This window comes from Podarcis pityusensis, assembly GCF_964106645.2.
Source record: "Podarcis pityusensis genome assembly, chromosome: 4".
Classification (NCBI taxonomy): domain Eukaryota; kingdom Metazoa; phylum Chordata; class Lepidosauria; order Squamata; family Lacertidae; genus Podarcis; species Podarcis pityusensis.
In genome coordinates, this window is record NC_138027.1 from 103,787,326 (window position 1) to 103,813,518 (window position 26,193).

At 44.1% G+C, this 26,193-nt stretch overlaps 1 protein-coding gene and 1 long non-coding RNA gene across 12 annotated transcripts in view; one reads left to right on the forward strand and one right to left on the reverse strand.

Annotated features, from left to right (window-relative positions):
* Positions 1-26,193, reverse strand: part of PCDH17 (protocadherin 17) — a 145,704-nt gene that overhangs the window by 73,542 nt on the left and 45,969 nt on the right. For 6 of the 11 annotated variants that reach the window (XM_081002942.1, XM_081002938.1, XM_081002944.1 and 3 more), the window contains exons 2-3: positions 19,411-19,469; positions 19,071-19,243 (exon numbers count right to left, since the gene is read on the reverse strand). In XM_081002942.1, coding sequence (XP_080859068.1) covers positions 19,071-19,243; positions 19,411-19,469 — 232 coding nt within the window. Of the gene's footprint in view, positions 1-5,977; positions 6,133-19,070; positions 19,244-19,410; positions 19,470-26,193 lie in introns of all 11 variants that reach the window. The other 5 variants (XR_013985371.1, XM_081002945.1, XM_081002947.1 and 2 more) reach the window with 3 other exon arrangements.
* LOC308475919 lies at positions 13,966-15,924 on the forward strand. Its single transcript, XR_013985532.1, has 2 exons — positions 13,966-14,383; positions 14,984-15,924. It is a non-coding gene; the product is annotated as an uncharacterized lncRNA (long non-coding RNA).

Here is a 26,193-nt window from a genome sequence, read left to right on the forward strand (position 1 = left end):
ATTCCATCCCCATGAAAAGTGAATGGGAAAAGGGCTCAGTCATTAAGCAAAGCTGCGCAGGCACACTACTGCACACAGAATATTCAAAAAATTGTCAGTAAAGTGGTGGATATAACTTTCTTCCAAAAAGAGCTTTTCCCACATGCCCAAGGATGAAGCGGGTGCGGGGGAGAGAAAGGTGGAGTAAAGGTTGCCAAACTACTCTGGCATGTTGAAGCCATTCCCACCAGTAAGAGTGACAACAGAACAAGGTTGGTTCTCCGTGGGAAACAGCTGTGCCATTGCAATGCAAGAGCAGAACCTCTCCACTCCCAAACAAGCATAAAACAAGTATGAAGAATACCATAGTAAAGGGGCACAACTAGCACAACAGCTATAAATTGGGACATGCATCATGCAAATCACAAGTAAGAAAGAAGCAGCAGTACCATGAGGAAATGCTAATATGGATTGAATCTACCAAATGTGGATTTTAGATATACAGTAAGACCATAACTTACACAGGAATTACATTCCAGGTATTGTACATAAAGCCAAAATCTTGTATAGTCAAAACACACTGGGTGCAATGGTGGGTGGGATTGCCAAAGTCTTTTCCCCTGGACACCCCCCCTTCTTTTTCTTTTTTTTAAACAAATTTTTTTTTTGCCAAATACATACAGCCGAATGCACACAAGTTAGATGTACATAAGTAGCAGGCTTACTGTACTAAAAATTAGTATAACGCATGCTCCTATGTTCCTACATCTGAGACATAGCATTTTGTCCAAGGTCACCCACCAAGTTCATGGCTGAGATTAGATGCAAATATTTGAGCCAATGGCATCCTAGGTCACAGGACTACAACTTCACTGGCCTCACTCAGGTGGAGGACATTAGCAAAATGTATGCCTGGATCCCTGCTCAAAGAAATATGTTTTGATGTCACAGTACAGGTTTGTCACAACACAGACGCTGCTCTCCCATTGCTGAACTGCGCAGCAGAGCAGATGGAAAGAAATGTAATTTGGCACACCGCCCATGGGAAATGGTGTGACATTTGCCCCTAACACCATGTAGTCACAAGCAGCCCCTTCGGAAGAAATTCACGGCAGAACCTCCACAATGAAAAGGGCATGCATCTTCAGGAAAGGGGAAGAATCACGAATAATGTATGTTGCTGGTGGCATATTTCCAGCAGAAATAACATGAATGCAGACTTTTTAAAAAAATCCTTCCTGCTTTCATGAAAAGTGGGCTCTGGCAGCATGAAGGTCAAAAGGGTTTATTGCAGTGTATCATCAGCTGAATGTGGAGGGAAAAAATACCATCAAGTCATGGACTCCAATTAAAAGAACATAAGAAATATTCAACTGGATCAGACCTAAGGTCCACTTAGCTCAGGATTTTGTTTGCCCACAGGGGACCACTAGATGATTCTGGACAATCCCTATCAGAAAGTGAAAGCAATGGCTTCATCTTCGGCAGGACGCTCTGCATTTGAACATGCAGATTGCTATTAGCTTTACGAGAGTCATTTGATTACACTTGGCTGCTACTCTGAACATCAAAGAACCCAAGTCCAGAATCTGGTCATCTGTCCTGGATGCTTCAGTTGAGATTCCTGCATTGCAGGGCACTGGACCAGATGGCCCTGGGGATGCCTCCCAACTCTACAGTTCTATGCTGCTAATATTCCTCACCCTTTTTCAGCAATAGCAGACTGCCCCTTCTGCCTAAGCATCCTGCGTTCACCATCCAACTCAATTAGAATAATTATTTTTAAATAAAACATAGCCTCAAACTTACAGTATTGTACATCTAAAATTATTGATTTTGATTTCAAGTAAGCATTGCCTTAACACCAGAGAAAACTTTAAAACTATTCTTGTTCACATTAGCAGTTTGGGGCTTTTACTGAACATCCTACTGAGGGAAAGATAAGAGGCAAACACACTATATACATAATTTAAATATTTCTAGAAGCATCTTGAAAAAATTGCTGGCCAGGGTGGAAGATCCGCAATGACACTCACACCCTTCCCCTGATAAACCTACAGTTTGGTCTCTTGGGAAGTTTTTCTAGTAATAAGCATTATGGTTGCAAATTGTGAATTCCCAGTGGATTGTGCTCCTGATGGATCAGAACTTCCTGCCTCTACTTTATTGCCCCTTAAAATCCACCACCTGGAAAGACCATAGCTGTCAAGTGTTTCTTATTTGAAGGGACAGTCCCTTATTCCAGCGCCATGTCCCACTGCTGTCCCTTATTGATGGATGTCCCTTAAATGTCCCTTAAATGATGTCCCTTAAATTTCAAAGGAAGCAGCTCCTCTCCCTCCCTCCCTGCCGGCCAGGGAGGAGGGAGGCTCCAACTGTGTTGCTTGGCTGTGTTGCTCACCCAATAAGAAATCTCAGAACGACTGGGGGGTGGAGCTTGCATGCCTTGTGTGTGGCTAGTTAATGCAAGCTGAGGGGGTTTTTGAATGCTGGACGCCATTTTGTTGCACGTGCTGCTGCAAACTTTGCAGTGCAAAGCCAGGCCGGGGAGCCATCTTAAGTTGAGGCTGCATAGGCCTTGTGGTGCATGTGATTCAGATTCTATTCAGTTGAACCTCTGGTTATAAAGTTGGTTGGACAGTGTTCTCAAAGCTACCAGCATGAGTTTGACCAGACTGCAGGAGGACAGGAAGACTGGAGTGCCTGGAACAGGTGAGGCTGCAGGTCCCTTATTTTGGCTGCTGGTCCCTTATTTTCAAGGCTGCTGGTCCCTTATTTTCAAGTCTGTAAGTTGACAGCTATGGGAAAGACTGCCTTAGTGCGTTTCATGATTGGTCCCGGTCTGTACATCACATATTTCCTTTATTCATATTTAGAGACTTACTATGGCCACAGCTCTTTCTCTATGTAAATATCTGCATAAATGCTCAACAACTATTAACTGTTGCCAAAGCACTCAGCAGTCCAGGCACACCCTCTCCACTTCTGCGCCACCGCTAGCCTTTCTCGCAGACAAAAACCCTTGGGATGATGCAGTTTAAATTTTCCCCTTCTGTGCATTTTTCTTCAGAAAAGGAGGACATGGCCCATTGTCACATTTAATTATGTGCCTGTTCTAATTTTGTAATTTACATAACTGGATACACACACATACATAAATAGGCCTGCAATTTAATTCTAATGGAGTTCCACAACTAAGCAAGTTAAGTAGGTAGATTTTCATCTCTTTTATGGAAATTATAGGTTAAAGCATTCTTAAGAATGGTAATGAGCTCCCAAATGTAATTGTATAGGTAACAAACAGGCAAATTTGATTTCCTTCTCCAGCAGAGGGCCAAAATGACAACCCTGTTCCTCTACTTTTGCATTCCAGATTGTTCACTCCTTCTGATTCTCACTCATGTAGTTGAAAATATGTGACAGTTCCCTACTGTTTATAGGAGTATCTCTCCTTCATTGAAGACATTCAAGCTGTTCTCATGCCATCTTAACAGGGAACCCTCTGAGCTGCACTTTGTGGGAGGAGAGGAAGGAGGGATCTCAAACAGACAATTCTTAGCATTGTCACCAAACTACAATTCTCAAAATGAAGCCACAAAAGTGATAGCAATCTGATACAAGTCTGCAGTGTGAAATATACCCTACGGTCAGATGTTTTTAAATACTAACTATTTATATTATATTATATTATATTATATTATATTATATTATATTATATTATATTTCTCAGGGACACCGGTGGTGCTGTGGTCTAAACCACAGAGCCTAGGGCTTGCTGATCAGAAAGTCGGCGGTTTGAATCCCCATGATGGGGTGAGCTCCCGTTGCTCAGTCCCTGCTCCTGCCAACCTTGCAGTTTGAAAGCACGTCAAAGTGCAAGTAGATAAATAGGTACCACTCCGGCGGGAAGGTAATCGGCGTTTCCGTGCGCTGCTCTGGTTTGCCAGAAGCGGCTTAGTCCTGCTGGCCACATGACCCGGAAGCTGTACTCCGGATCCCTCGGCCAATAAAGCAAGATGAGCGCTGGAATCCCAGAGTCATCCACAACTGGACCTAATGGTCAGGGGCCCTTTACCATTTTATTATATTCTCATCTCCACTGTTTCAGGATGAAACTTGAAAAGCTTAAGTGAACAGCAAAACACAGGGTTTTTGTTTTTAATTTAGGATTTTAAACAGAAGGAAAACATTTTGAAACTAACTAAAACCAAACAAACACACTACTATTTAAATGTGGACTATTATCCATTTATTTCAATAAATTTTATCATTGCCAGGAACTTTTTATCCAAAATGCTGAAATAATGTTTAGGATGGAGTGGCCTGCACATATTCACATCATCATTTCTTAGTATGCTCTGTTTGCCAATACGTGGAATAAACGAAAACAGCAGCACAAGGCGGGTGGTGGAAGGGAAGCCCCTCCCCAGTCCAAGACTTATTCCCCTGCGGAGAGCCCCACTACCTGAAGGAAAGGCACTCTGTAGTGCATCAACAAGTTGGAAATTAAAATAAGGCTCCACATCCTTGTGTGAAAGCTAATGCCATCAAAATCGGTATGTCTTTCTTGAGATGAAACACATTTCAGATGGGAAACTTAATGTGAGATATTATACATTGCTCCTCTTTCCACACACTCAGTATTCTTTTTTCTTATTTAACCAGTGCTGGGGCCTCAGGGGTTACTCAGTGGCTCTCAGGACCAGGGGCAGAAATAAGTGCAAAACTCGCTTTATCACCTGATATGTGCTGGTTTTAAAAAGTGGAGATGGAGACTAAGGGAGTCTGTGCCTTGCCCTTTGGGATTCTGGCAAAGTGAAAATCAACACAAAGCCAGTTCAGGCCATAGTGGTGGTTGTTTTTCTGACTGGCTGACAACCCCACCAGCAACAGATTCCAGCATGAACTGCATGCACATGACACTGTGTACTACAATTTAGAAAAGAAACCTTGAACAACATTTTTTTCAAGTGGAATGGTTCCTGAGATTTATTAAAATTTTCGATTAAACTTCTAAACTGAACATGCAGTTCCTAAAAATACTTTAGCTGTGGCTGAAAGAACCAAGCATATTGTAAAAGACATTAGAAGTAGAAAAACCTGCTTAATACTGAACTAGACTATGAGATGGGCAGCAGCTCCCAAAGACTCAGGCGCTGCTCTGCTCTGAGTTTCTGTTCCAAAACTAGACCTGCCAGGAAGGAACCTCAGTATATGCAAATAATGTACCATATCATGGCCCGTCTCAATTTTCTCATATGAATACAGCTAAGTCCTCTCTTCCCTACCAGCCTGGTTTTGTGCAAGGCACCATGATAGTTTGGCCAGGCTTCTCAGTCTCATGCTTTACTTTAGACTGCCTTGCAGTTTGGCATTTTCCAGGTCTCAATGGGCAGCACCACCTCTGCTTTTGCAAAAGTGGCTTACATGCAAGGTGCAGAAGACTTTGATTTGAATGAACAGCTCATTTCCATTGCCCAGCAACTGATGTGGAAGCATCATAGCAGGGGAGGAACAGCCTGCATGGGACCACTCCCCCCCCCCCCCCGCATGCATGCCTCTCTGCATATGGAGGGTGAACAGAGTTCTTTGTGAATGGTTCTTTCACGAATTGGTTGGAGGTGGTTTTGCTAAAGTAAACATACACAGTACTAAAAGTACTGAATGAATTTTCAACCCTTCCACTCAGCTTTAAGCCACCTTTCTCCCCAAATATTTTAAGGTAAAGCTGGAGAGATTTGGGACCTTTTTGCACTGGGTGTTGATGTGCTTCCCCTGACTGTAGTATTTAGTTTCTTAAAACACAGACATCGATCCGCAATCAAAATGAAAACTAAATCTCTATCAGAAAACCAGGGCAAGGGGTCCACAGTCTGTACCTGCAATCTACCTATCAACAATCCAGCCTGCTCTTCACCACTAGTTTCCTGAGTTAGATGGAAGTGAAGATGGGAATTGCGTGCACGTCCTAACATACAACAGCAAGGCAGTTTCTTACCTGACCTTGTTAGGGGTAACCAACTTGGAGAGGATGGTACTCTTGGACATAAAGTTTCTTAGGTGGAGTCAGAACAAGGAGTGCAGTCTGACAGCTACTCTCATTTTGGGCACAGAGAGAATGAGAGAGAAGATGTTCTGTCCAGGGGGAAAAACCTATGGGAGGAAGCAATGGTGAACAACATTTCACAGATTGTGTCATTTTAGGGTGGGACTCCCAAACTAGGCCATGCTCACAGTTAGGGAGGAAATCACCAAATGGTGAAAAACTCAAGGATGTATTTCAGTTTACATGCTTTGGGGTTGTAAATTGATTCATATTGTATGAATCGAGGATTTGCAAAGAACATATTGGTGATCGGGGGGGGGGGGAGTTCTAATTTACAAAGTGAGACCACCCTACCCAATATTTACCTGGCCAATTTCTAGATATTTATTCAAGCGCTTCCAATTTTATTTTGTTTTTCTTTTATGAGCCAATGGATAAATATCACCGGTGGCATTAGGAAGTTCAAAACATACTGGAGACTCAAAGCCTATTAAGGAATTCAAACCTATTGTTTTGAAAACATAGCAAAGCCCTGGATTTCAGAAGCTGTCACTCTTTCTTATTTATGGGAAATTTGTTGTGCAAATATTTTTTTATATAAATCATAGTAAGAACATTTTCCAAGGGTATGATACCAGCAACTTTGGCTGTTAATTTCATAATTGAGATCCAGGGTATATCTACACTACAAATTTCTATTGTTTCAATATCAGTTTGTGTGTCATGATTAAAAATTCCTGCATTGCAGGGGGTTGGACCAGATACCCCCCCCCAACTCTACAATTCTATGATTCTATTACTCCCCCTGCCCCTGCCCCACCCATAATGATTATTGAGAGTTGCTATTAAGTGCATGCTGTTCTGGAGATCTCTAGCGCCCTAGCTCTCTCTCCCACAATCACACAGAACAATAATGTGAAGAGTTCAGTGGTGTTCATATGATCCCAGCTCCATTATCATGTAGGTCAGTGAATTAGCAATTGTCAATCTATGGTGACATTAATGACATAGATCCCAATCATGGAACTGAATCATGAGTGTTTTATATTTGTACAAATTTCTATATTACTTTTTGGTGAGCCACTCTGATTTTTTAAAAAAATAAAAAATAAGATAGAATATTTTAAAATAATTAAATGCATATGAAACCACTGACAAGATCCAAAGTGAGAATTTGTAGATCTCATTGATTTCAGTAGCAGAGATTTAACAACTTAACAAATTCACCAGAAAAGTTGAAGCTGCAGTTCTATCGCCCCTTGGAGGGATTCATCAGACTTCCCTCTGCAATGCCAGAGCAGGAGAGCGGATGTCAGATGACCCTTCCCACCGCCACAGCAGCTCCCACTGCCCTGGTTCTACCAACATCAGGAGGGTCAAAAGGGGTGGGGCATCACGGAAAGAGTAGGAAACTGTAGAGCTGGAAGGGACTCGGAGGGTCATCTCATCCAACCCCCTGCAATGCAGTCTTTCAACCCTGACACACAAACCTAAACCCTGGGAGAGATTCATGCCAGCTCAGGGCATGCCATAAATCCACCCCATTCATTGTTTTCAGTGGAGGGGGGTTGCTTTTTAAAGGGGAAAGGACACTGGAGGACTAGAGAGCTCCTCCGGCTTTACTTCCACTCTGTCAGTGTGTGACCCAAGCAGGACATTAGTGGGCAATTAAACTGCCTTCAGTTTCCTCACCACAGGCAGCTTTAAGATTGTCCCACCAGTCTTTGGACCTAGAACGTGCCAAATATATTTTCCTGATTCTGAGTACCAGTGCAATCACGTGTCTTTATTGCGTGATTCAGTTGGCAACTGATGGCCCAATTCAGCAAAAGCCAAGGTTTCGTAGATCTGCTCAATGAGGTTCACTTGTGGCATGAATGGAAGGAAACATTTCCAGCAATGAGGCAGTGTATGCCATAAGCCGCCCCCTCGCCCCCCCACCCATGCTAGGCTCATGCTTTGTTCCTATACAGTGGTACCTCGGGTTAAGAACTTAATTCGTTCTGGAGGTCCGTTCTTAACCTGAAACTGTTCTTAACCTGAAGCACCACTTTAGCTAATGGGGCCTCCTGCTGCTGCCACGCCGCTGGAGCACAATTTCTGTTCTCATCCTGAAGCAAAGTTCTTAACCCAAGGTACTATTTTTGGGTTAGCGGAGTGTGTAACCTGAAGCGTATGTAACCTGAAGCGTAGGTAACCCGAGGTACCACTGTAGTTCTCTGGAGTGGTGCTGGGTTATTAAGCTCTGCTCTCAAGACCAGGTTCACAACTTGCAGCATTATGCCTATAGCGGTCATTGGGCAAATTAACCATGTGAATGGCAAAGATGAAACAAATTTGAAATGCAGAATTTGGCTTCATAGCTCAAGCATAATACTGAGCTTGAAAGTGTGAATTTAGGGGGGAAATGGGATAGGTGGCTTTCACATGTAGGTAATGGAATGCAAGAGACAAATAACAAATAATGGATACTATTTTTTGGCACTAAAATCTAAGTTTCAGAGATTGAGAAAACATTGAATCTTGAAAGCTGATTTGTAAACTTTAAAACTTTTATCATTTCCAGATCTGATTTCCCAATTTAAAACCTTAGAACTTTATGATATGATACTATTTATTATCGGTTCCACTCTGATTGTTTTGGTAGCTGAAACACACACAGAGTTTGCCTCATTCTCTTCAATTAGTCAAGGAACAACTCAGGCATTCAGTGGAGATTCCTTCCCACAGAGAAACCTCCAAAATAGCCTCTGGGAGCATGGAATTCCTCTTCCACTTTGAAGCTCCATAAAGCATGTCTCACGTGATAAGAGTTCAGATTTATTCTCTTGTTTAGTTTGGCTGATAGGATTACATGTAGAGTTTTTTAAGCTGTTCGTGATTCCATCTGCATTAGGTATTTGATAATGAGGCTGGTGCTGTGGATTTTGCAACAGTAGCTGGAAGCTCTTTTCCCTACGATGCTGCTGATGGTTTACGTCTAAACTGTACTTCCTATCAAAGCAAAGCATCACAAGGCTTTCTAGAGACATTTAAAAAAATCTTACTGTTGGGCAAGAATGGAAGAATTCTAAATAATGAAGGCTTACCTTCTTCCAGACCCTAAATCAGGCCTGCAATTGTGAAATTTTTAGAGGTGAGGTGAGAGACCCCTGTGCCTCACTCTTCTCCCTCTCCTTTTGGTGAAAAGCAGTGACCTGACACTCTACACCCCACCACCACCACTACTGCTCCCAGCAGAAACAACACCAAGCGTTAAGTCCCACATGTCTCTTCGTTGTTTCTAGACCAGGCCTGTAAAACTTTTGATCCACAAAACCAAACAAATGTGGTCCCATCAGTCCTGCCTGATTTGCTGCCTTATTGGGACTACAAAAAAGGGGAAGCACTTGCCAGAGCACAGCACAGAACAATGTTTGGTGGACTGCAAGTGGCACCGGCCAGCCCTAAATTACACTCCATGCAGGTGGGGAAATATATCCCCAACACGCCCTTTGGGTTCTAGGCTGAAGGGAAGCTGGTTCCCTTCAGGGGCCTGATCACCAGTTAGCTGAGAGATTGAATTGGTTCCTACTGGGTTTGAGGGTTTGGAAGGCTTTCCTTCTTTCCCTTTCCCTTTCCCTTTCCCTTTCCCTTTCCCTTCCCCTTCCCCTTCCCCTTCCCCTTCCCCTTCCCCTTCCTTCCTTCCTTCCTTCCTTCCTTCCTTCCCTCCTGTTTTCTAATTTTACCTTTCCTACTGTTTGGATGGGACGCGGGTGGCACTGTGGGTAAAACCTCAGTGCCTAGGGCTTGCCAATCGCATGGCCAGCGGTTCGAATCCCCGCGGCGGGGTGAGCTCCCGTCTGCGGTCCCAGCTCCTGCCCACCTAGCAGTTCGAAAGCACCCCTAAGTGCAAGTAGATAAATAGGTACCGCTTTCTAGCGGGAAGGTAAACGGCGTTTCCATGTGCTGCACTGGTGCTGGCCACGTGACCCGGAAGTGTCTCCGGACAGCGCTGGCCCCCCCGCCTCTTAAGTGAGATGGGCACACAACCCTAGAGTCAGACACAGAACTTCCGGGTTGGCGCCTCTGGCAATGGCGGATTTCCTCCGATCAGGAGGAATCTGCTCCGTGGAAAACAGGGTCTGAACCGCCAAGGCGAGGCGGAGACCCATCAAAAACCACAGGCGGGAGAAGCCTGTGGACCTGGGATTCGGCTGGCACCTTTGCCAGCCGAATTTGCCTACTCGCGGGGAAACCCTGTTTTGGGGATCCGGAGCGACGTGGGGTGAGTGGTGCGGTGCTTTGAATCGACTGCTTCTTTCACGGAGTGAAGCCGCATTGCTGTTGCCAGAGAGCGCTGACTTTTTCCTGTGGACAATTGGATTTTAAACAACTGCCCGTGAGTAGAACGGAAAATTGGACTATGAAATTTCTTAATTAGGCACCGAAAGCGGGAAGGTCTAAACAGGAAGTCCGCCTTCCGCTTTTGTAGATAGATTGAAGCAAAGACATGGCAAGCTAGAGCTTAGAAAGTCGGCTGTAAAGGATCAAATTTTCATCATTTAAAATTACTGAACCCCCCTTGGAAGCAGGAGAAGAGAGGAGAACCTTTTTTTAGACTGTTTAAACCTGCAGAAGAGAGAGTAAAGAAAGGTAATTTTCCACCGTCTTGAACCTGGGAGCGGGGTGTCAGGACAGACGTTTTGGGGAAGTTCATTGACTCCATTGTTCCCTTTCGCATTTAAAAGGAACAAAATATCGACAAAATACCCGAAAAAGGAAACTTTGTTGCTAGATCTCCTTTTTTTTCCTTTTTTTCTTTTTTTTAAAAAAAAGATGGATACAAATAGAAATTGTTTCCCCTAGAGGGAGCTTGTGAAATTGTTATTAAAGTCGAACTGGGGAGCGCTGCAGCTGTAAAGATTAAAGATCGTGGGACCAGACTTCGACCTTGAACAAGAATGTGCTCAGAGGCTCTGGTGCTTGCCTTTTGCAAGACAAGTGCTTTATTGGAACAGTTACACGAGAAGATGGATTTGATGACTGTTGCGATTGGAAATTTTGGAAAGGCAGTGGGTACCTATATAGAACCCACTCAGGAATTAATCCAGGAATTTGCTTTGACAGATCAGATGAGGGAGGAGGTTGTTGCTGGACCTCGGGTGGCAGAGATGGAGGGAGATGTGGCCCAGCAGGAACATGAGTTGTTGGATTTGACGAATGAACCTGGAAAAAGTCAGATTTGGAGAGATGGAGTTCTGTTTGGCTTGGAGATGGGGGGCTGGATAGACCCCCCTATGCAGGGATGTTTTGACCTTTCAAGTCTGGCTTTGGGCCGGGGGGAGCTCGGAATTGTGGGGGCCCTTAACTTTGGAGGGACCTTGAAACATGCCTTTAAATACCACATGGATTTCTGTGTTGACTATGGAAAAGGGGCTGACTTGTCGAGAAGGGACAAAAATATTGTCAAGCTGGAGTCTCCCCGAGTGAAAGGAGCAGAAGACAAAGCAAAGTACAGGTATAAACATGAAGAAGACCTGCGAAAGGGACATGGAAAAGACTTAAGAGCCTCGGATATAAGGTCACCTGGTTGATGGACTAGATGGATGGGATAGAAAGGACTGACAAAACCCGAGACCAGGAAGAAGAGACGATGGATGAAGATTGGAAGAAAGTTTTAAAAATTTATTTAGAAAAGTATCGTAAAATTAATGAGTATTAGAAAAATGTTGGAATGAAATTATTTGGCTTTAGCAGAAATGTTAAAAAGAATTATGTAAGAATATGTTATGGTTAAAAGAATTTGGTATAAATAAGATTTAAGTTTTAAGTTTTAGGGTTTTTTATGGTAAAATAAGGTTAAAATAGATTAAGGTAATTTAATGACAGAATATTGTGAAAGATGGAAAGGATTTGCTGAGATAATTAACAACTAGAATACAAAAAAGGGAGGTGTGAGGAGGTCGATGAAATAAGTTAATGAAAGTTAAGGATTTGGGAATATTGGATTTGTTTTTAATTTTTTTGTTTATTTTTGCTTTTTGATTTTGATGCATTGTGTGTTTTGTTTTTTCTTTTTGACTTTGGTTTTTATTGATTTGTATTGTTTAATTGTTTCTTTATCTACTTTTTTCTTTCTTTTTCTCTTTCTCTTGTTTTTTCTTTCTTTTTTCTGTGTAATTTTAAAATTCTCAATAAATATCTTTTTTAAAAAAAAAATAGACACGACTGGCCCGTACGGGCAGGGGTACCTTTACCTTTACTGTTTGGATACACAGACTACCTAGATAAATGTTATGAATATGGAAAGCACCCCCTAACCCCACCCTACTTTACAAAATTGAGATGAGAAGATGCCAGCAGTAACTGGAATGTTTCGCTTTGCAGCCCATCTACACAGCAAGCTTATATTGGTTTTGTACCAGTTCTCCTGTCCAGTTCCCAAAATAACACGGAAATTAAAGTTTAGTGGTGGTGCAGATCGTTTTCTGTTAGAGATAACTATATCTCCCTATGGAACTTCCCATGATCCCTTGAGGTAAAACTAAAACTATTTGGACATGATTCAGGAGCTTCACACAAGCCTTCCTCAGGCATTATTCTCAAGCCCCTGACAATAATCACATGAGGGAGGACACCGGAGGGCCACACACATTTGCCCTGCTGCCTTGTCCTGCACCAGCCCTCTCTCCCCGCAAGACTGTCTGCTTGTTGAGGGCATGTCCACAATGGGGCAGCCTGCTGACTGCATGTAGGTTATTCCTGTGAACTAGGACCCTGAGTATTTGGGGCTCCAGGTCCACCTACATGCATCCAGTGGGTTAAGCTTCTGTGCGCGAAGGCAGGGAAAGCGCAAGTGCTCCCGCCATTCTCCCTCACTCAGTTATCACATTTGGCAATCCCTGGGCTGCCATTATGGGAGGATGGGGAAGTATTCCTGCCTTATTTTAGATTGCACATGGTTATGCCTTTAGATGGAGACCTGCAGCACAATGCCAAATCCCAGCAAAATGCTAGTTAACAAAGCAGAGTTCAATTCTGGTAACACGGCTTGACGAGGATTTTTTGTGGGGGGAGCACAAAGTCTAAAAACGAGGGACAAACAAAATGTCAAGCTGAACAATTTCCCTTAAAGAGTAGTAAACATATGGAGGGAGCTGCTTAGTAAGGCCAGTGAATCAGAGAGCATAAATAAGCTTATGAGACAGCTAGACATTTTAATAGAAAGAGTAGGTAGAGACTTCCTTCAGATAGCTAGAGTGAAGATAACTTAAAGGGGACATGCTTGGTTATTGCACAAGACTTTCTGTCCCAATGATTATGCTTTCTTTTCCACAAGCTTTTTCTCCTTTAGGCCACCTGCCAAGATTTATCAAAGCACCCTCATTTATTATTCTCCTTCCTTTATTTACATTTACCAAGGAGGCTAGCACAGAGCAAATATTGCTATCTGTGGAGCTTTCTTTTTAAGCAACATTTCCTGAAGAGCAGATATTCTTGGGTTTTCTTCTTCATTATTCCTTCGTTTTCAACCAAGCCTTGTCAAGTGAGATGAGAATAGGGACTGTGTTTGTTTAGCTGAGCAACTGGAAGATTAAAGCAGACACACACTGGCATTCCCAAAGATTTCAAGCCAAGTTAAGAGATGTGTCTTTTTTTTAATTTCCCTTCTACAAAGTTTGAACGTCACAGGCAAATAATAATAATATGGCTTCTCTTCTGATCCACTGTAATCAGAAAAAGCACCGTGTTGGGCCAATACAACCTGAGAGCTAAGGGGAGCAGTGAGATGCCTGAAACATCTTCTGTTCTGATCAAAGCAACTTTGCATGTGATGTGTCTCCACAGTTTGAAAGAATGACTCTTGAAGTTTGTGGTGTGACCAGTCATTTGCTAAGGGAGGTCATAGACTTTGTGATCCTAAAGTTCAGGGTCACTTCACATGTGGCAGTGTAGAATGAAAGTGTGTATATATCACCAGTGCTGTTTTTCTAGAAAAATAGATGCCAGAGCTCACCATGAACTTCTCCCTCATTCTCTTAGAATGGCAATGGCCCCCACCTGAGAGGGGCCGCAGCTGAGCTCCACTGAGCAAGTCATACACCCCACCATGTGCAGCCAACAACAGCTGACTGCAATGTATAAAAAGATACATAGCCACAGGGCAGAAGCTGATACATCCCCAGAAAACTGTGAAATGATCCTTATCTGAGCTCAAAAGAGGCAGCTTCCCTTTTCAAAGAATGCTGCAGAATATGGCAGTTGGTGGTTGGGGACACTGGGACCCTGTTACTCCAGGACAGGGATGAGGAACCTGTGGTGTTCCAGATGCCGCTGGACTACAGCTCCCATCAGCTCCAGCAACGATGGCCAAAGGTAAGGAATGCAGGGCAAGACTATACTAGAATGAGAGGAGCCATTCAGGTCACTTCTTCTGCTTTAGCTGTTGCCATTCTGCTGGCTTGAATAATTCCTCCATACGCAAACACACCAACAGACTTAGCGTTACAAAAAATTCTCTTTAGCATTTTATTTACTTTCACATATGCTAAGGAAATAACTATTAGTCCTTATATTTATAAATGTGTGTACTTTTCTCCAAAATTGAGATGCAGCAACCTCCACAATTCTTTAGTTATGTAGCCTGGGAAGGGAGAATAATTAAAGAAAATTCAGGGACAATCTGTTCTCAAAATGGTATCGGAAATCATTAATGATGCACAGCCACACAATGAGTTCAGCATTATTAAACCCTCGGTGCCTCTTTTCTTTAACCTTTTAAAATATATTCTTTCTCATTTCCTGTTTTTGAAGATGTACAGTAAGGGTTACTGTTGCTGCTTGAAGTACATCTGTAAAACACCTTCTGCTACCGCAGGCACCCTCAGGCATACATTCTTCCTGGGTATCCATCCAAACACATAAAACACACAAATAGCGCACATACCCACAAGGATTAATCTTTCCATCTCTTAGGTATTCAGAAGAGTAGACCAGTCCAATCTACACGCCAAGGATGGAAGAGTTAATACCAGCTGTTTGCACGAGCTGGTTCCGGAATATGGTGAAACACTTTGCCTGAACACTTTGCATTATCACTCATATAAGCAATAATAATGGTTGACTAAACCTGGTTTATTTTGATTTTTTAAATATTTTGCTTCGTAGGACAACTTGCAGGGTTCTAAGTGTTGTTTCTTCTAACAGCGTGAGCCTATTTTTTATATATTATATTGGTGTGACCTATGGACCACTTTCTTCTAAGCCCTGCAGAAACCTTGAAATTGAACTGCATGCAGCCTCCACCTTCCTCAGCTCACAGCCTGCAGCATCTCAACCATAACTCATAACTTTTGCTCAAATTTTGGCAAGCAACTCTGATCAATGGGAAGAAGTGAGAAAAACTCCACCTCTTGCCTACCCAGCCTGATTTGGGATATAGTTTGGACAGACCGTATTATTTATCTGGATACATGAACTAGTATTCCTCAGTAGGAATAGAAGTCAGGTACCTCACAGGTGCCACTGGTGAGTGCCAGGATTCTGTTTCTGGGCCTAATGGAACACATGTTGGGCATTACCTCACCTGGTACCTTCCAGATGTTTCAGACTGTAACTCCCAATAGCCCCAGCTAGCACTGGAGAACATCAGAGTGAGAAAGGCTGATCACATCCCTCAGGGTCTCCAAAATGGATGCAATTAGACCAGAAGAATCTACCTGCAACTCTGAACATTTCTGACTTTCCTGTTGATTACATACAGAATTAAAGAGGGCAACGCTTTCCATGATATTTAGGGATACGGTGGGCATATCCTGCTCACCAGCATTTTGACTTTCCCTCTGCTTTTTTGCATCTATAGGCATTGTCCACTGTAGGTTTCTTCAGCCACTGCAATAAACAGCACTTGCAGAAAAGCACAGTTGTGGGTTCTCCTATTCATTTAAATGGAACTTGAGCAAATAAATAAATAAATAAATAAATAATACCTGAGAGATTCAGGCTCATGTATTCTGCAGACAGCAAATATATAGACAGGATGTGCAAGGTTGTGGACAGGGGGATGAGAATCCCAGATTCAACTCCCCATTCAGCTATGAAGCTGTTTTGTGGCCCTTGGACGAGTCTCAGTATTTCTCCATTTATCTTACTTCACAAGGTTGTTGTGAGGTTAAATTCTAAATCTTCTTCAAGGAAGGCTGGCATAAAAATGTAAGAAAAAATTTACAGAAATCCCTTTAATTTTCCTACAAAATCCAGCAGATTTCTTGTTGAAGCAAGGCTTTTAAAAGCTACTATGAATTTCAGTGTAGATAAATTTTGATGGCAGCTAGGAAATGAAAAAAAACCTTCCATACTCTTTCCCCAGGAAATGTAGTGAATCTTTTAAAAATGTCCCTCATAATGCCAAAATATATTCTATCTAGCACAATTCTTCAACAGCTGTACAACCCAAGCTATAAAACAGTTTGGAAGTCTTATTCTGGTTTTTTTTTTTTTCATATTAAAAAAATTAGCAGGTATATATGTTAGAAGAGATTTTTTTAGAGAGAAATATTTACACAGAATAGTGGTTCAATTATAAACCAAGAGTCGCTATGCAAAGGGGGGAATTTGGCATCTATCATTTGGAAAACAAGGTCATGAGGTCCTCCCTTGACTGAATGAGGAATAAATTACAATGCAGCATTCGAAATATTCTACATGGAAACAAAATCTTATTGCATTCTTGACATGATCAAGAAAATGAAGCCAAGCGTGCATTTGCTGATGAATGTGGTACAACTCTGGCTGTGCTGGAGGCAAAAATCTAGTTCTAATTAATCACCAATTAATAGAAAGCTTAGAATGTATTTCTGCTTAATTATAAATATAGCTTCTCATTAAGAAAGACTTAATTAATCAATTTTTAAAACATCCTCAGTGCTGTGAATCATTTTCCACACAACAAGCTGAAATGACTAATGGAGATGAGAAACCAAATTCAAAATATTTCAGCTGTGTTCCTCCTCACTGCTTGGAAGCGAAATGTACAACACACACACACACACACACACACACACACACACGGACACACAGCTGATATACTCAGTTTAACTGGCACTGATAGGAATTAATGGGTTTCTTTTGAAATAAACTTACTCTTAGCAAAAGGGAGCATAAACCAAATCAGACACAGACTTTGGCGAAACAGAGATGCTTTTGTCTCTGTAAATATAACCCAGTTGAGAACAGTCACTGCTCTGCTGTACATCACTCTAGCAGTGTCACAGGCACCTGTCAGTAACTTCTTCGTAGCTTGTAAATGAAATGATTTACTAACTAGGGGCCAGATCGTGGGTGTACCAAGGATCTGCACAGCTTCCACTTATCTCAGTGAGACAGGGGTTTTCAAACTGCGTTTTAGGGAACTCCTGGGATTGTTTGGAAACTTGTCAGGGGCTTCCTCATGAGATGGTGGACCATGGTGGACAAATTTCTCTGAAAGACAACTTGCCCCCGGAGACTAACCTTCCTCTGCCATGTTCTAAAGTGAGTTCTAAAGGGCCTGGAATGGTGCCTGGCAGGAGCTGTGTATCTCAGAACAGGATACAGAATCCTCCATAACAGGAGAAGCCAATGCAGTGCCCTCCAGATTTTGCACGACTACAATTTCTACCATGCTGACTGGGGCCGATGGAACTGCAGTCCAGCAACATCTGGAGAACACCATGTTGCCCTCTGCAAATTGCATGAATATCTGGCAGGTGCTCCGGGTTCTCAAGCAGGCAAATTAACGAGTGTGTTGCAAGACGTTGCAATTAAAAACACACATACATGGGAAAGGAACAGATTGAGGGGTCGAGTTAGAATCCACTGAAAAAATTAGAACCTGCATCGCACGAGCACTTGGTGGAGTGAGCCCTGTGTCGTGATTTGATCATTTAGTAGCACAGGCAACTCCTCATTTACACATTCTCTATTTGTGCACAACTGTGCACACAGATGTTGCCAGGATCCTGGAAGTTGAACCCGGAAATGGGGAACACCCTGGAGAGGAGTCCTGGCTCCTGAGGAGACCCTTCCCAGGGCCCGATAAGGACATCCTCTTCAGTCTCCTCGAAGGGTCTCCTCGAAGGTTCTTCCCTGCCCAGCAGCTGAGCTGATCCAGGCAACTCCCCATTTTACGAGACTTTGCACATGGGGGTTCGGAACACAACCCCCGACTCTTGAGGTTGCCAACAATGTTTTATATTTGATAATGAAATCAATCTTGGAAACAAAAAAACATGAAGCCACCATTAGTTGGAGTTGGTTCTGATTTCAAATGTTTATCCTGCCAAATTATCATAGCAAGTGAAAAAGGAAAAGTATAACCATACTGTGGCCATATTTTTCCACGCAATAAATGCAGCTATCACATAATATCTTGGGTCCCGTGAGCTTTCTAACCATGAGTCTGTTATCACAATTAAGCATTTAGGCAAGGAATATTCCACCGATGTGGTGGAGAAGGGCAGATGTGATGATCAAACCATTGCTCTAACTGTGTAAATCCAACTTCACTCTTCGGGACAACGCTAAGGAAAAACGGCAGCAGGCTATCCATTTCTAGAAGTCCTCAAGAGCATAAAGAGCTGCTTTGTATACACCCGGTGAGATTTTTGCTTTTTCTGTCTTTAAATATCAGGCCCCTATGCCATATCACAAGATACTCCCAAAAAGTCCCAAGGCCTCTTTGCAGATGTGGAGCTAGTTAAATCCTCTCTGGATCCCAGGGGGGAAACACCACTATTACTCGTTAACACATGGCTTGTTGGGGCTGAACAGGCATGATAACTGTCTGTTCCAGTTTCTAATTATTACATACGTATGTGTATATACACCAGTATATTTATATGTGTGTGGTATATGCATACAAACAGAGAGAGAACATGTTTGTGTGGCAAGTTGGCTGGAAGATTTAGTGCTGCATTTGATAGCATTATCAATGGGCTTGCCTATCTACTGCCAGAACAGAAGTAATAGGTTTCTAACCATTGCTTAAGCTGCAGACGTAGCAAGCGGTGGCTGCTTCACTCACCTGGTTCGAGCGGCTGGCTTTTAGTCGAAGTCGCTTTCATCTTGAGGGCCTCTCTAACCGACATGTCACAACAGGAGCCTTTGTTGGTATCCTGGTCACTGTCTGCTTGGTCACTGTCCCCATGGCCACTGTCTCTCAAGCTGGCTCTCTCAGGGTCCTTGAATGTGGAGCTACTGATATTTCATGTATGGAAGGAAAGAGAACAAGAAAGAAAGGGGGAGAGAATGTGTTAAACTTGTATTTATTTCCCCCCACCCCATTTGAATTGTTCTTTCTGGCAAAGGAATTTCTGAATAGGATGCAAATGGGGAAGCTGAGGAAGTTATTTAATAGGCCTTACCTTTGAACAAACTGCTGCCTGCTGCCCATGTAATTGGGCTCTGCGGGAAAATTGTCTGTCTGTGAAAGAGAAGGAAAAAAACATATCTAGTTGTACACTGGACAAATCTCCTGCAGAGCAACAAGATTTCCTAGAGGAGGAATGATTAATAATTCAAAAATAATTTTCCCCACCCCTTAATGTTCAGATTTGTACATTTTAATTAAATTGCAAAATGCTGGTATATCATTATGCACTCAGAACAATTAAGTGATACTGGCCCACATATTACCTGCTAAAACAAACAAGGAAGATTTACATAAGTGACATGGAAATATGGCTTGTAATTAACCAAATACTAAGCTCATCTTAAGGTTTGTATTAAGGCAAGTTCAGATCACCACATTTTGTTCACAAGTATTTACTGTTATGTATCACCTTTTGCAGATGCAGTAGAAGCTCTCTTGACAAACAGCAAAAAAACCCCAGCTGGAATATTCATTTTGTTTATAAACAGATGTTGGAAAGGTTCCAGGCTAGCTAGTCTTAAGCCCCCTGATATGATAGATTTCAGCCCCCTCCCCTGTCCAGTGAAGTCATGTAGCCCCACATTCAGTCATGTAGCCCCACAACCTTACTAGACTGACTGCAGTCTGAATGAAGCAGCACAGACGAGCAACAATTGTACCACCCACTTAGAAAGGCTCTTCTCCAGTCCATGTTAGTAAGCTCACACAAAGACTTCGGTCAACAGATGCAGCAGCAAGTTGCCCATCTGCTCCTGAATACAGGAATCCCCCCACTAAAACAAAACAAACTTATTAGTGGTAACGGATAGAATATTGGATGAAAGCAGGGAGAAGGACAATCTGCATATGAATCCCACAAGCACAAGGACTTTGGATATTTGATGCGGTTCACCCACAAGATGCTATTGTGTCCCCTATGAAGGGAGATCAAATGGTCTGGGCTGGAATAAATAAGGGTGGAGACAGAGGTCACCAAACAGAGGAACTGACTGGAACTCCAGTTTTTGTTTCCAGGGCAGTGCATGTGTATTCAAACCACATGCATAGCCTCCAAGTGCTACTATTCAGCCATGGAAATTAATAAGCTATCCTGCTTTGTTCCTGTGCCAAAGGAAATCTTGGTTTAAGCTGGGGACATGGGCAAGATTGCCACTAGTTTGCAGCCCTTTTAAGAGTATCTTGGCTCCCCAATTCCCCGCCTTGCTCTCCTCTACAAATATGAAATGCTCCTCCCTGTCCAGTTTGCTTTCCACAGTTGCCTGCCCAGCCAGTCTCCTGCTCACCAATGCTTTTCCCCCAGGCTCTGCCTCCTCCACCCCCTGCCCGATTCCATGGCCAGAAGGCTAGGAGAGATCCTTAATCCACACCGGTGGGATCTTCGCAGCTCGGCAGAGGAGCATTGGAGCGACACAAGTGCCTCAGAGCCAATGGGCAAGCAACTGCACCTGCATGGCTTTGCAAAGTTAGCTAGGGATTTTTCTCCCCCCCCCCCCGCCCAGTCCCATCCCAAGCATGTCTACTTAAAGCTGTTGCTGCTCCTGTGAGTGTTTGGCAAGACCACTCCCCCCTGCAAGTCATTTCCACCAGGCCCAAGGGGTGGGGCCTACACTCACACATACTCTGAGCAGTTCTCTGCAGGAAGTGGCGAAAATGGTTTTAAGTGTTCTTAATCTGCTGCACCTCGAATGGTGGTTTTTTATAATGTAATATTATTTTATTATTTTCTTTCTGTTTGGGGTGGGACAAATGTTTAGTCGGGGCGGGAAGTAGTTTAATTTTAGCATAATTGTTTCTTGCTTTGTTTTTACTTTGATTATTTTGTTACATTATTGTATAGTTTGTATTTTGTTTTTTAAGGGAAAAGGGTCAGGGCTGCCTGGGCATCGGCCTCAGCCAACAGAATGGCTGGGGCGGGTTCCACAGGGGCGGATGTATTGGGCAGCTGGTCCTGACCGGAAGGATACTGGAATCAGCAAGGGAAACCCACATGACCTGAAAGTGTTGCTGTGCAATGCCAGGTCAGCGATGAATAAAACCACTGTGGATGCAGAATTTGATCTGGCATGTGTGACAGAGACTTGGTTGGATGAAGCAGATGGGCCTGTCCTTGTTGCTGCTTGTCCACCAGGTTTCTCTTATGCACAGCAACCCAGGCCTTGTGGGTGGGGAGGGGGGGTGGCAGTGATTTTTAGGAAGCCATTAGTTTGCACCAGGTGTCCTCTGGGGAAGACCCAGTTTTCTGAGTGCATGTTCTGGAAGTTGGGCAATAGGGGCAGTACAGGATTCCTTTTGGCGAACCAACCTCCCCACTGCACCAAGGATTCCCTGCCCGAGCTGCTTCAGGTCGGGACGGATGTTCTCCTGGAGACACCTAGTTTGGTTGTTCTGGGGGTTTTAACATCCATGCTGACACGAACTTACAAGGGGCCGCTCAGGACTTCGTGGAAGGCATGTCCTCCATGAGGCTGTCCCTGAATAAGTTTGGCCCAACTCATAGCCACGGACATGCCTTATCCCTGGTGTTTACCTCTATGGATGTTGGTGATCTGACACTAAGTAAAAGTGAAACTAAAGAAGTGCCATGGTCAGATCACTTCCTGGTGCAACTGGACTTCTCCGCAACCCTTCCCCTCTGCAGGGAGGTGAGACCGATTTGGATGGTCCACCCCCGCCACTTAATGGATCCAATTGGCTTCCAGAGTGGTAGGGGATGTTTTATCCCATGTTGATGGCCTTTCAGCTGATTCCCTGGTGGCCCACTGGAATACGGAGTTAACCAGGGCTATTGACTGTCTGGCTCCAAAGCACCCTCTCCGATTGCATGGAGCCCGGAAAGCCCCGTGGTTTTCCCTGGGCGATGAAACAATCGTTGAGACGGCTAGAGCGTTGGTAGCAGAAAACTCACTCTGAATCAGACCGGACACGGGCTAGAGCTCAACGTCGAGCCTACCAAGCAGCAATAGCGACGGCGAAGAGGGCCTTCTTCACCGCCTCCATTGCATCTGCAGAAAACAGCAGCAGGAGACTTTTTCAGGTGGTTCACAATCTATCAGAACCACCTTCATCATCGGGGCCGGGTAGGGACCCCAAGATCTCCTGCAATGCTTTTGCAAAGTTTTTTGCAGATAAAGTCGCTCAGATTTGGAAGGAGGCAGACTCCACCGTGGGAGCAGGGCCGGGGCGGGAGAGTGCTAGAGTCCTGTCTAGTCATGTTACATGGGATCAATTCCAATCTGTTACCTCTGAGGATGTGGACAGGCTGCTTGGAAAAGTGAAACCGACCACCTGTCTCCTTGATGCTTGCCTATCCTGGCTGATAAAAGCAAGCCGGGAAGGGCTGGGCGATGGGCTTCGCAGGGTGGTGAATGCTTCTCTCTGTGAGGGAGCCTTCTCAGACCCGCTGAAAGAGGCGGTCATTAAATCGCTTCTTAAAAAAAAAACATCTTTAGACCCGGCCAATATGGCCAACTATTGCCCAGTCTCAAATTTACCATTCTTGGGCAAGGTGGTTGCTGAACAACTCCAAGCACGCCTGGAGGATGCGGACCATTTGGATCCCTTCCAATAGGGATTCAGGCCTCACCATGGGATTGAAACTGCCTTGGTCACGCTAATCGATGATCTCTGGCAGGCTAGGAACAAAGGTGAGAGCTGTTTCCTAGTTCTGCCTGATCTCTCAGCGGCCTTTGACACCATTGACCATAACATCCTTCTGGACCATGTAGAGGGGCTGGGAGCTGGGGGCACTGTTATACAGTGGTTCCGCTCCTTCCTCCTGGGCCATGTTCAGAAAGTGGTGGTGGGGGATGAGTGTTCAGACTCCTGGGCTCTCACTTGTGGGGTGCCTCAGGGTTCTGTGCTCTCCCCCATGCTTTTTAATATCTATATGAATCTGCTGGGAGAGATCATCAGGGGGTTTGGGCTGGGTGTTCATCAGTATGCCGATGACACCCAGCTCTACCTCGGTTTTAAATCAGAACCAGTGAAGGCGGTGTGAGTGCCTGGAGGCAGTTGGAGGATGGATGGTGGCTAACAGATTGAGGTTGGATCCTGGCAAGATAAAAGTACTGTTCTTGGGGGATAAGGGGGCGGGCGGGTGTGGGGGATTCCCTGGTCCTGAATGGGTAGACTGTGCCCCTGAATGAGCAGGTGCGCAGCCTAGGAGTCATTCTGGACTCACAGCTGTCCATCGAGGCGCAGGTTAATTCTGTGTCCAGGTCTGCTTTCTACCAGCTCCATCCCGTACACAGGCTGAGACCCTACCTGCCCGCGGACTGTCTCACCAGAGTGGTACATGCTCTAGAATCATAGAATCATAGAGTTGGAAGAGACCACAAGGGCCATCGAGTCCAACCCCCTGCCAAGCAGGAAACACCATCAGAGCACTAGTTATCTCCCACTTGGACTACTGCAATGCGCTCTACGTGGGGCTACCTTTGAAGGTGGCCCAGAAACTGCAATTAATCCAGAATGCAGCAGCTAGACTGGTTACTGGGAGTTGCCACCAGGACCACATAACACCAGTCCTGAGAGATCTGCATTGGCTCCCAGTATGCTTCCAAGCACAATTCAAAGTGTTGGTGCTGACCTTTCAAGCCCTAAACGGCCTCAGTCCTGTATACCTGAAGGAGCGTCTCCACCCCCATCGTTCAGCCCAGACACTGAGATCCAGCACCGAGGGCCTTCTGGTGGTTCCCTCATTGCGAGAAGTGAGGTTACAGGGAACCAGGCAGAGGGCCTTCTTGGTAGTGGCACCCGCCCTGTGAAACGCCCTCCCACCAGATGTCAAAGAGAAGAACAACTACCAGACTTTTAGAAGACCTCTGAAGGCAGCCCTCTTTAGGGAAGCTTTTAATATTTAACAGACCACTGTATTTTAATACTTTGTTGGAAGCAGCCCAGAGTGGCTGGGGAAGCCCAGTCAGATGGGCGGGGTATAAATAATAAATTATTATTATTATTATTATTATTATTAGCCCCATTGTGGCATTTGCTCCCAGGTAAAGGTGCACAGTCAGAAGAGACCTGCAAAGGAGGTTGCTGTTTTTTTTTGTGGGGGGGGGGGAGAAGCTCCAAGGGCGAAGGGCATGGCTGCATTCCTGGAGCTGAGCACCAAGGCAACGATGCCCATCTTCAGGCTGGGTACTTGGCAGGTACCTGGTAAAGTAAAAAGGTAAAGGACCCCTGGACGGTTAAGTCCAGTCAAAGGTGACTATGGGGTTGTGGCGCTCATCTCGCTTTCAGACCGAGAGAGCCAGCGTTTGTCCACAGACAGCTTTCCGGGTCATGTGACCAGCATGACTAAACTGCTTCTGGTGCAACGGAACACCGTGACAGAAACCAAAGCGGTGCACGGAAACACTGTTTACCTTCCCGCCACAGTGGTACCTGGCGTGCTTTTGAACTGCTAGGTTGGCAGGCACTGGGACAGAGCAATGGGAGCTCACCCCGTTGCGGGGATTCAACCTTCCGATTGACAAGCCCAAGAGGCTCAGTGGTTTAGACCACAATGCCACCCACGTCCCTACTGGGTAAAGTGGACACGGGGCCACCCTGCTTCTCCTTTGGCCGTTTGCCATTTGTAGCACAGCGCCTCAAAAGCTACCCAGGCTGGAGGCTGGAATTCTGTGGGGTCTTTAAAAGACTAGAAGTTACACAGAGCTTGTGTTGTGAATAAGTGCATTAAGCTTTTTAATTAACTCCTTTTGAGGTTGCAACAAATGTTTGTTAGGCTTTTAAAGTGCTGTCAGGCTCTGAGTGTGAAGGTTCTCCGTGTGTGTAGGTGTTCCACCATCACACTCTCTCTCACACACACAAACAAACACATACAATCTATACTTTTCTGATACCAACAATTAATAGATACTAAAATACACAGAGATAATTGGGCTTGGACACGGGTTTAGAAGGGAAGGATCTGCAACAAAACGTTATAATGTGAACAGTTTCATTCAGGGGTTCAGTCAGCAATGCTTCTCCATTCCATTTCCCTTTCCCCCAAAACAAAACAGCAGCTTACCATTCTGTATTTGGCGGGGGGGGGGGGTGTTTCCTACTTTACAGAGGACCGTTCTCTGAGTGAGGATATCTGGTCCTCACTACGGTGAGACATTTTGTTTTTTGTTTAAACTATAGGAGTTTTTCTAAAGTTGCATTTTTACATAGAAATAGTCATGTGTAAATATTATGCAAATATGTCTCATCTTTTTTGGTGATGCATTTCCTCTATTTTGATGGCACATCCTAATTCTGTGTCCACTAAGCATACGCAGTCCTCGCTGAGCTGGTCTTTGGGGAATGCCAACTTTAGAGATTTTCCAGTAAATATTGTGTACTTCTATGAACCTTGGAATATCCCTGTGCATGCAAATATTTACTGCTTGCTTCTCCATGACCTTGTGGTAGCTACAGTCCTCTCTGCACTAAGCAGCTGTGTTCACTAAGAAGGAGTGATATACTGCTTATGAGGAAATAGTGGATTTCTCATTCCTTTCATGGAAGCTGCAACTGGAAATGTGGCAATGTCACCTGGCAAGGTAAACCTCGTTTCAGACATAGTTCATGCAACTAACAGATGAGGACTGTAAAGGTTTTCATGGATAATATCACTACAGACTAAAGGTGGGAGATCCAGTGAATACATATTTTAATTTTATAACGTGCTAATATAAAATAAATGTTATGGGGGAAAGTGCTCTAATGAAGGCTTCATTCTGGTATGCTAATTTTGTAGGTGTAGGTTTGTTTTCTCCTGATAGAAAAACAATAAACCGTG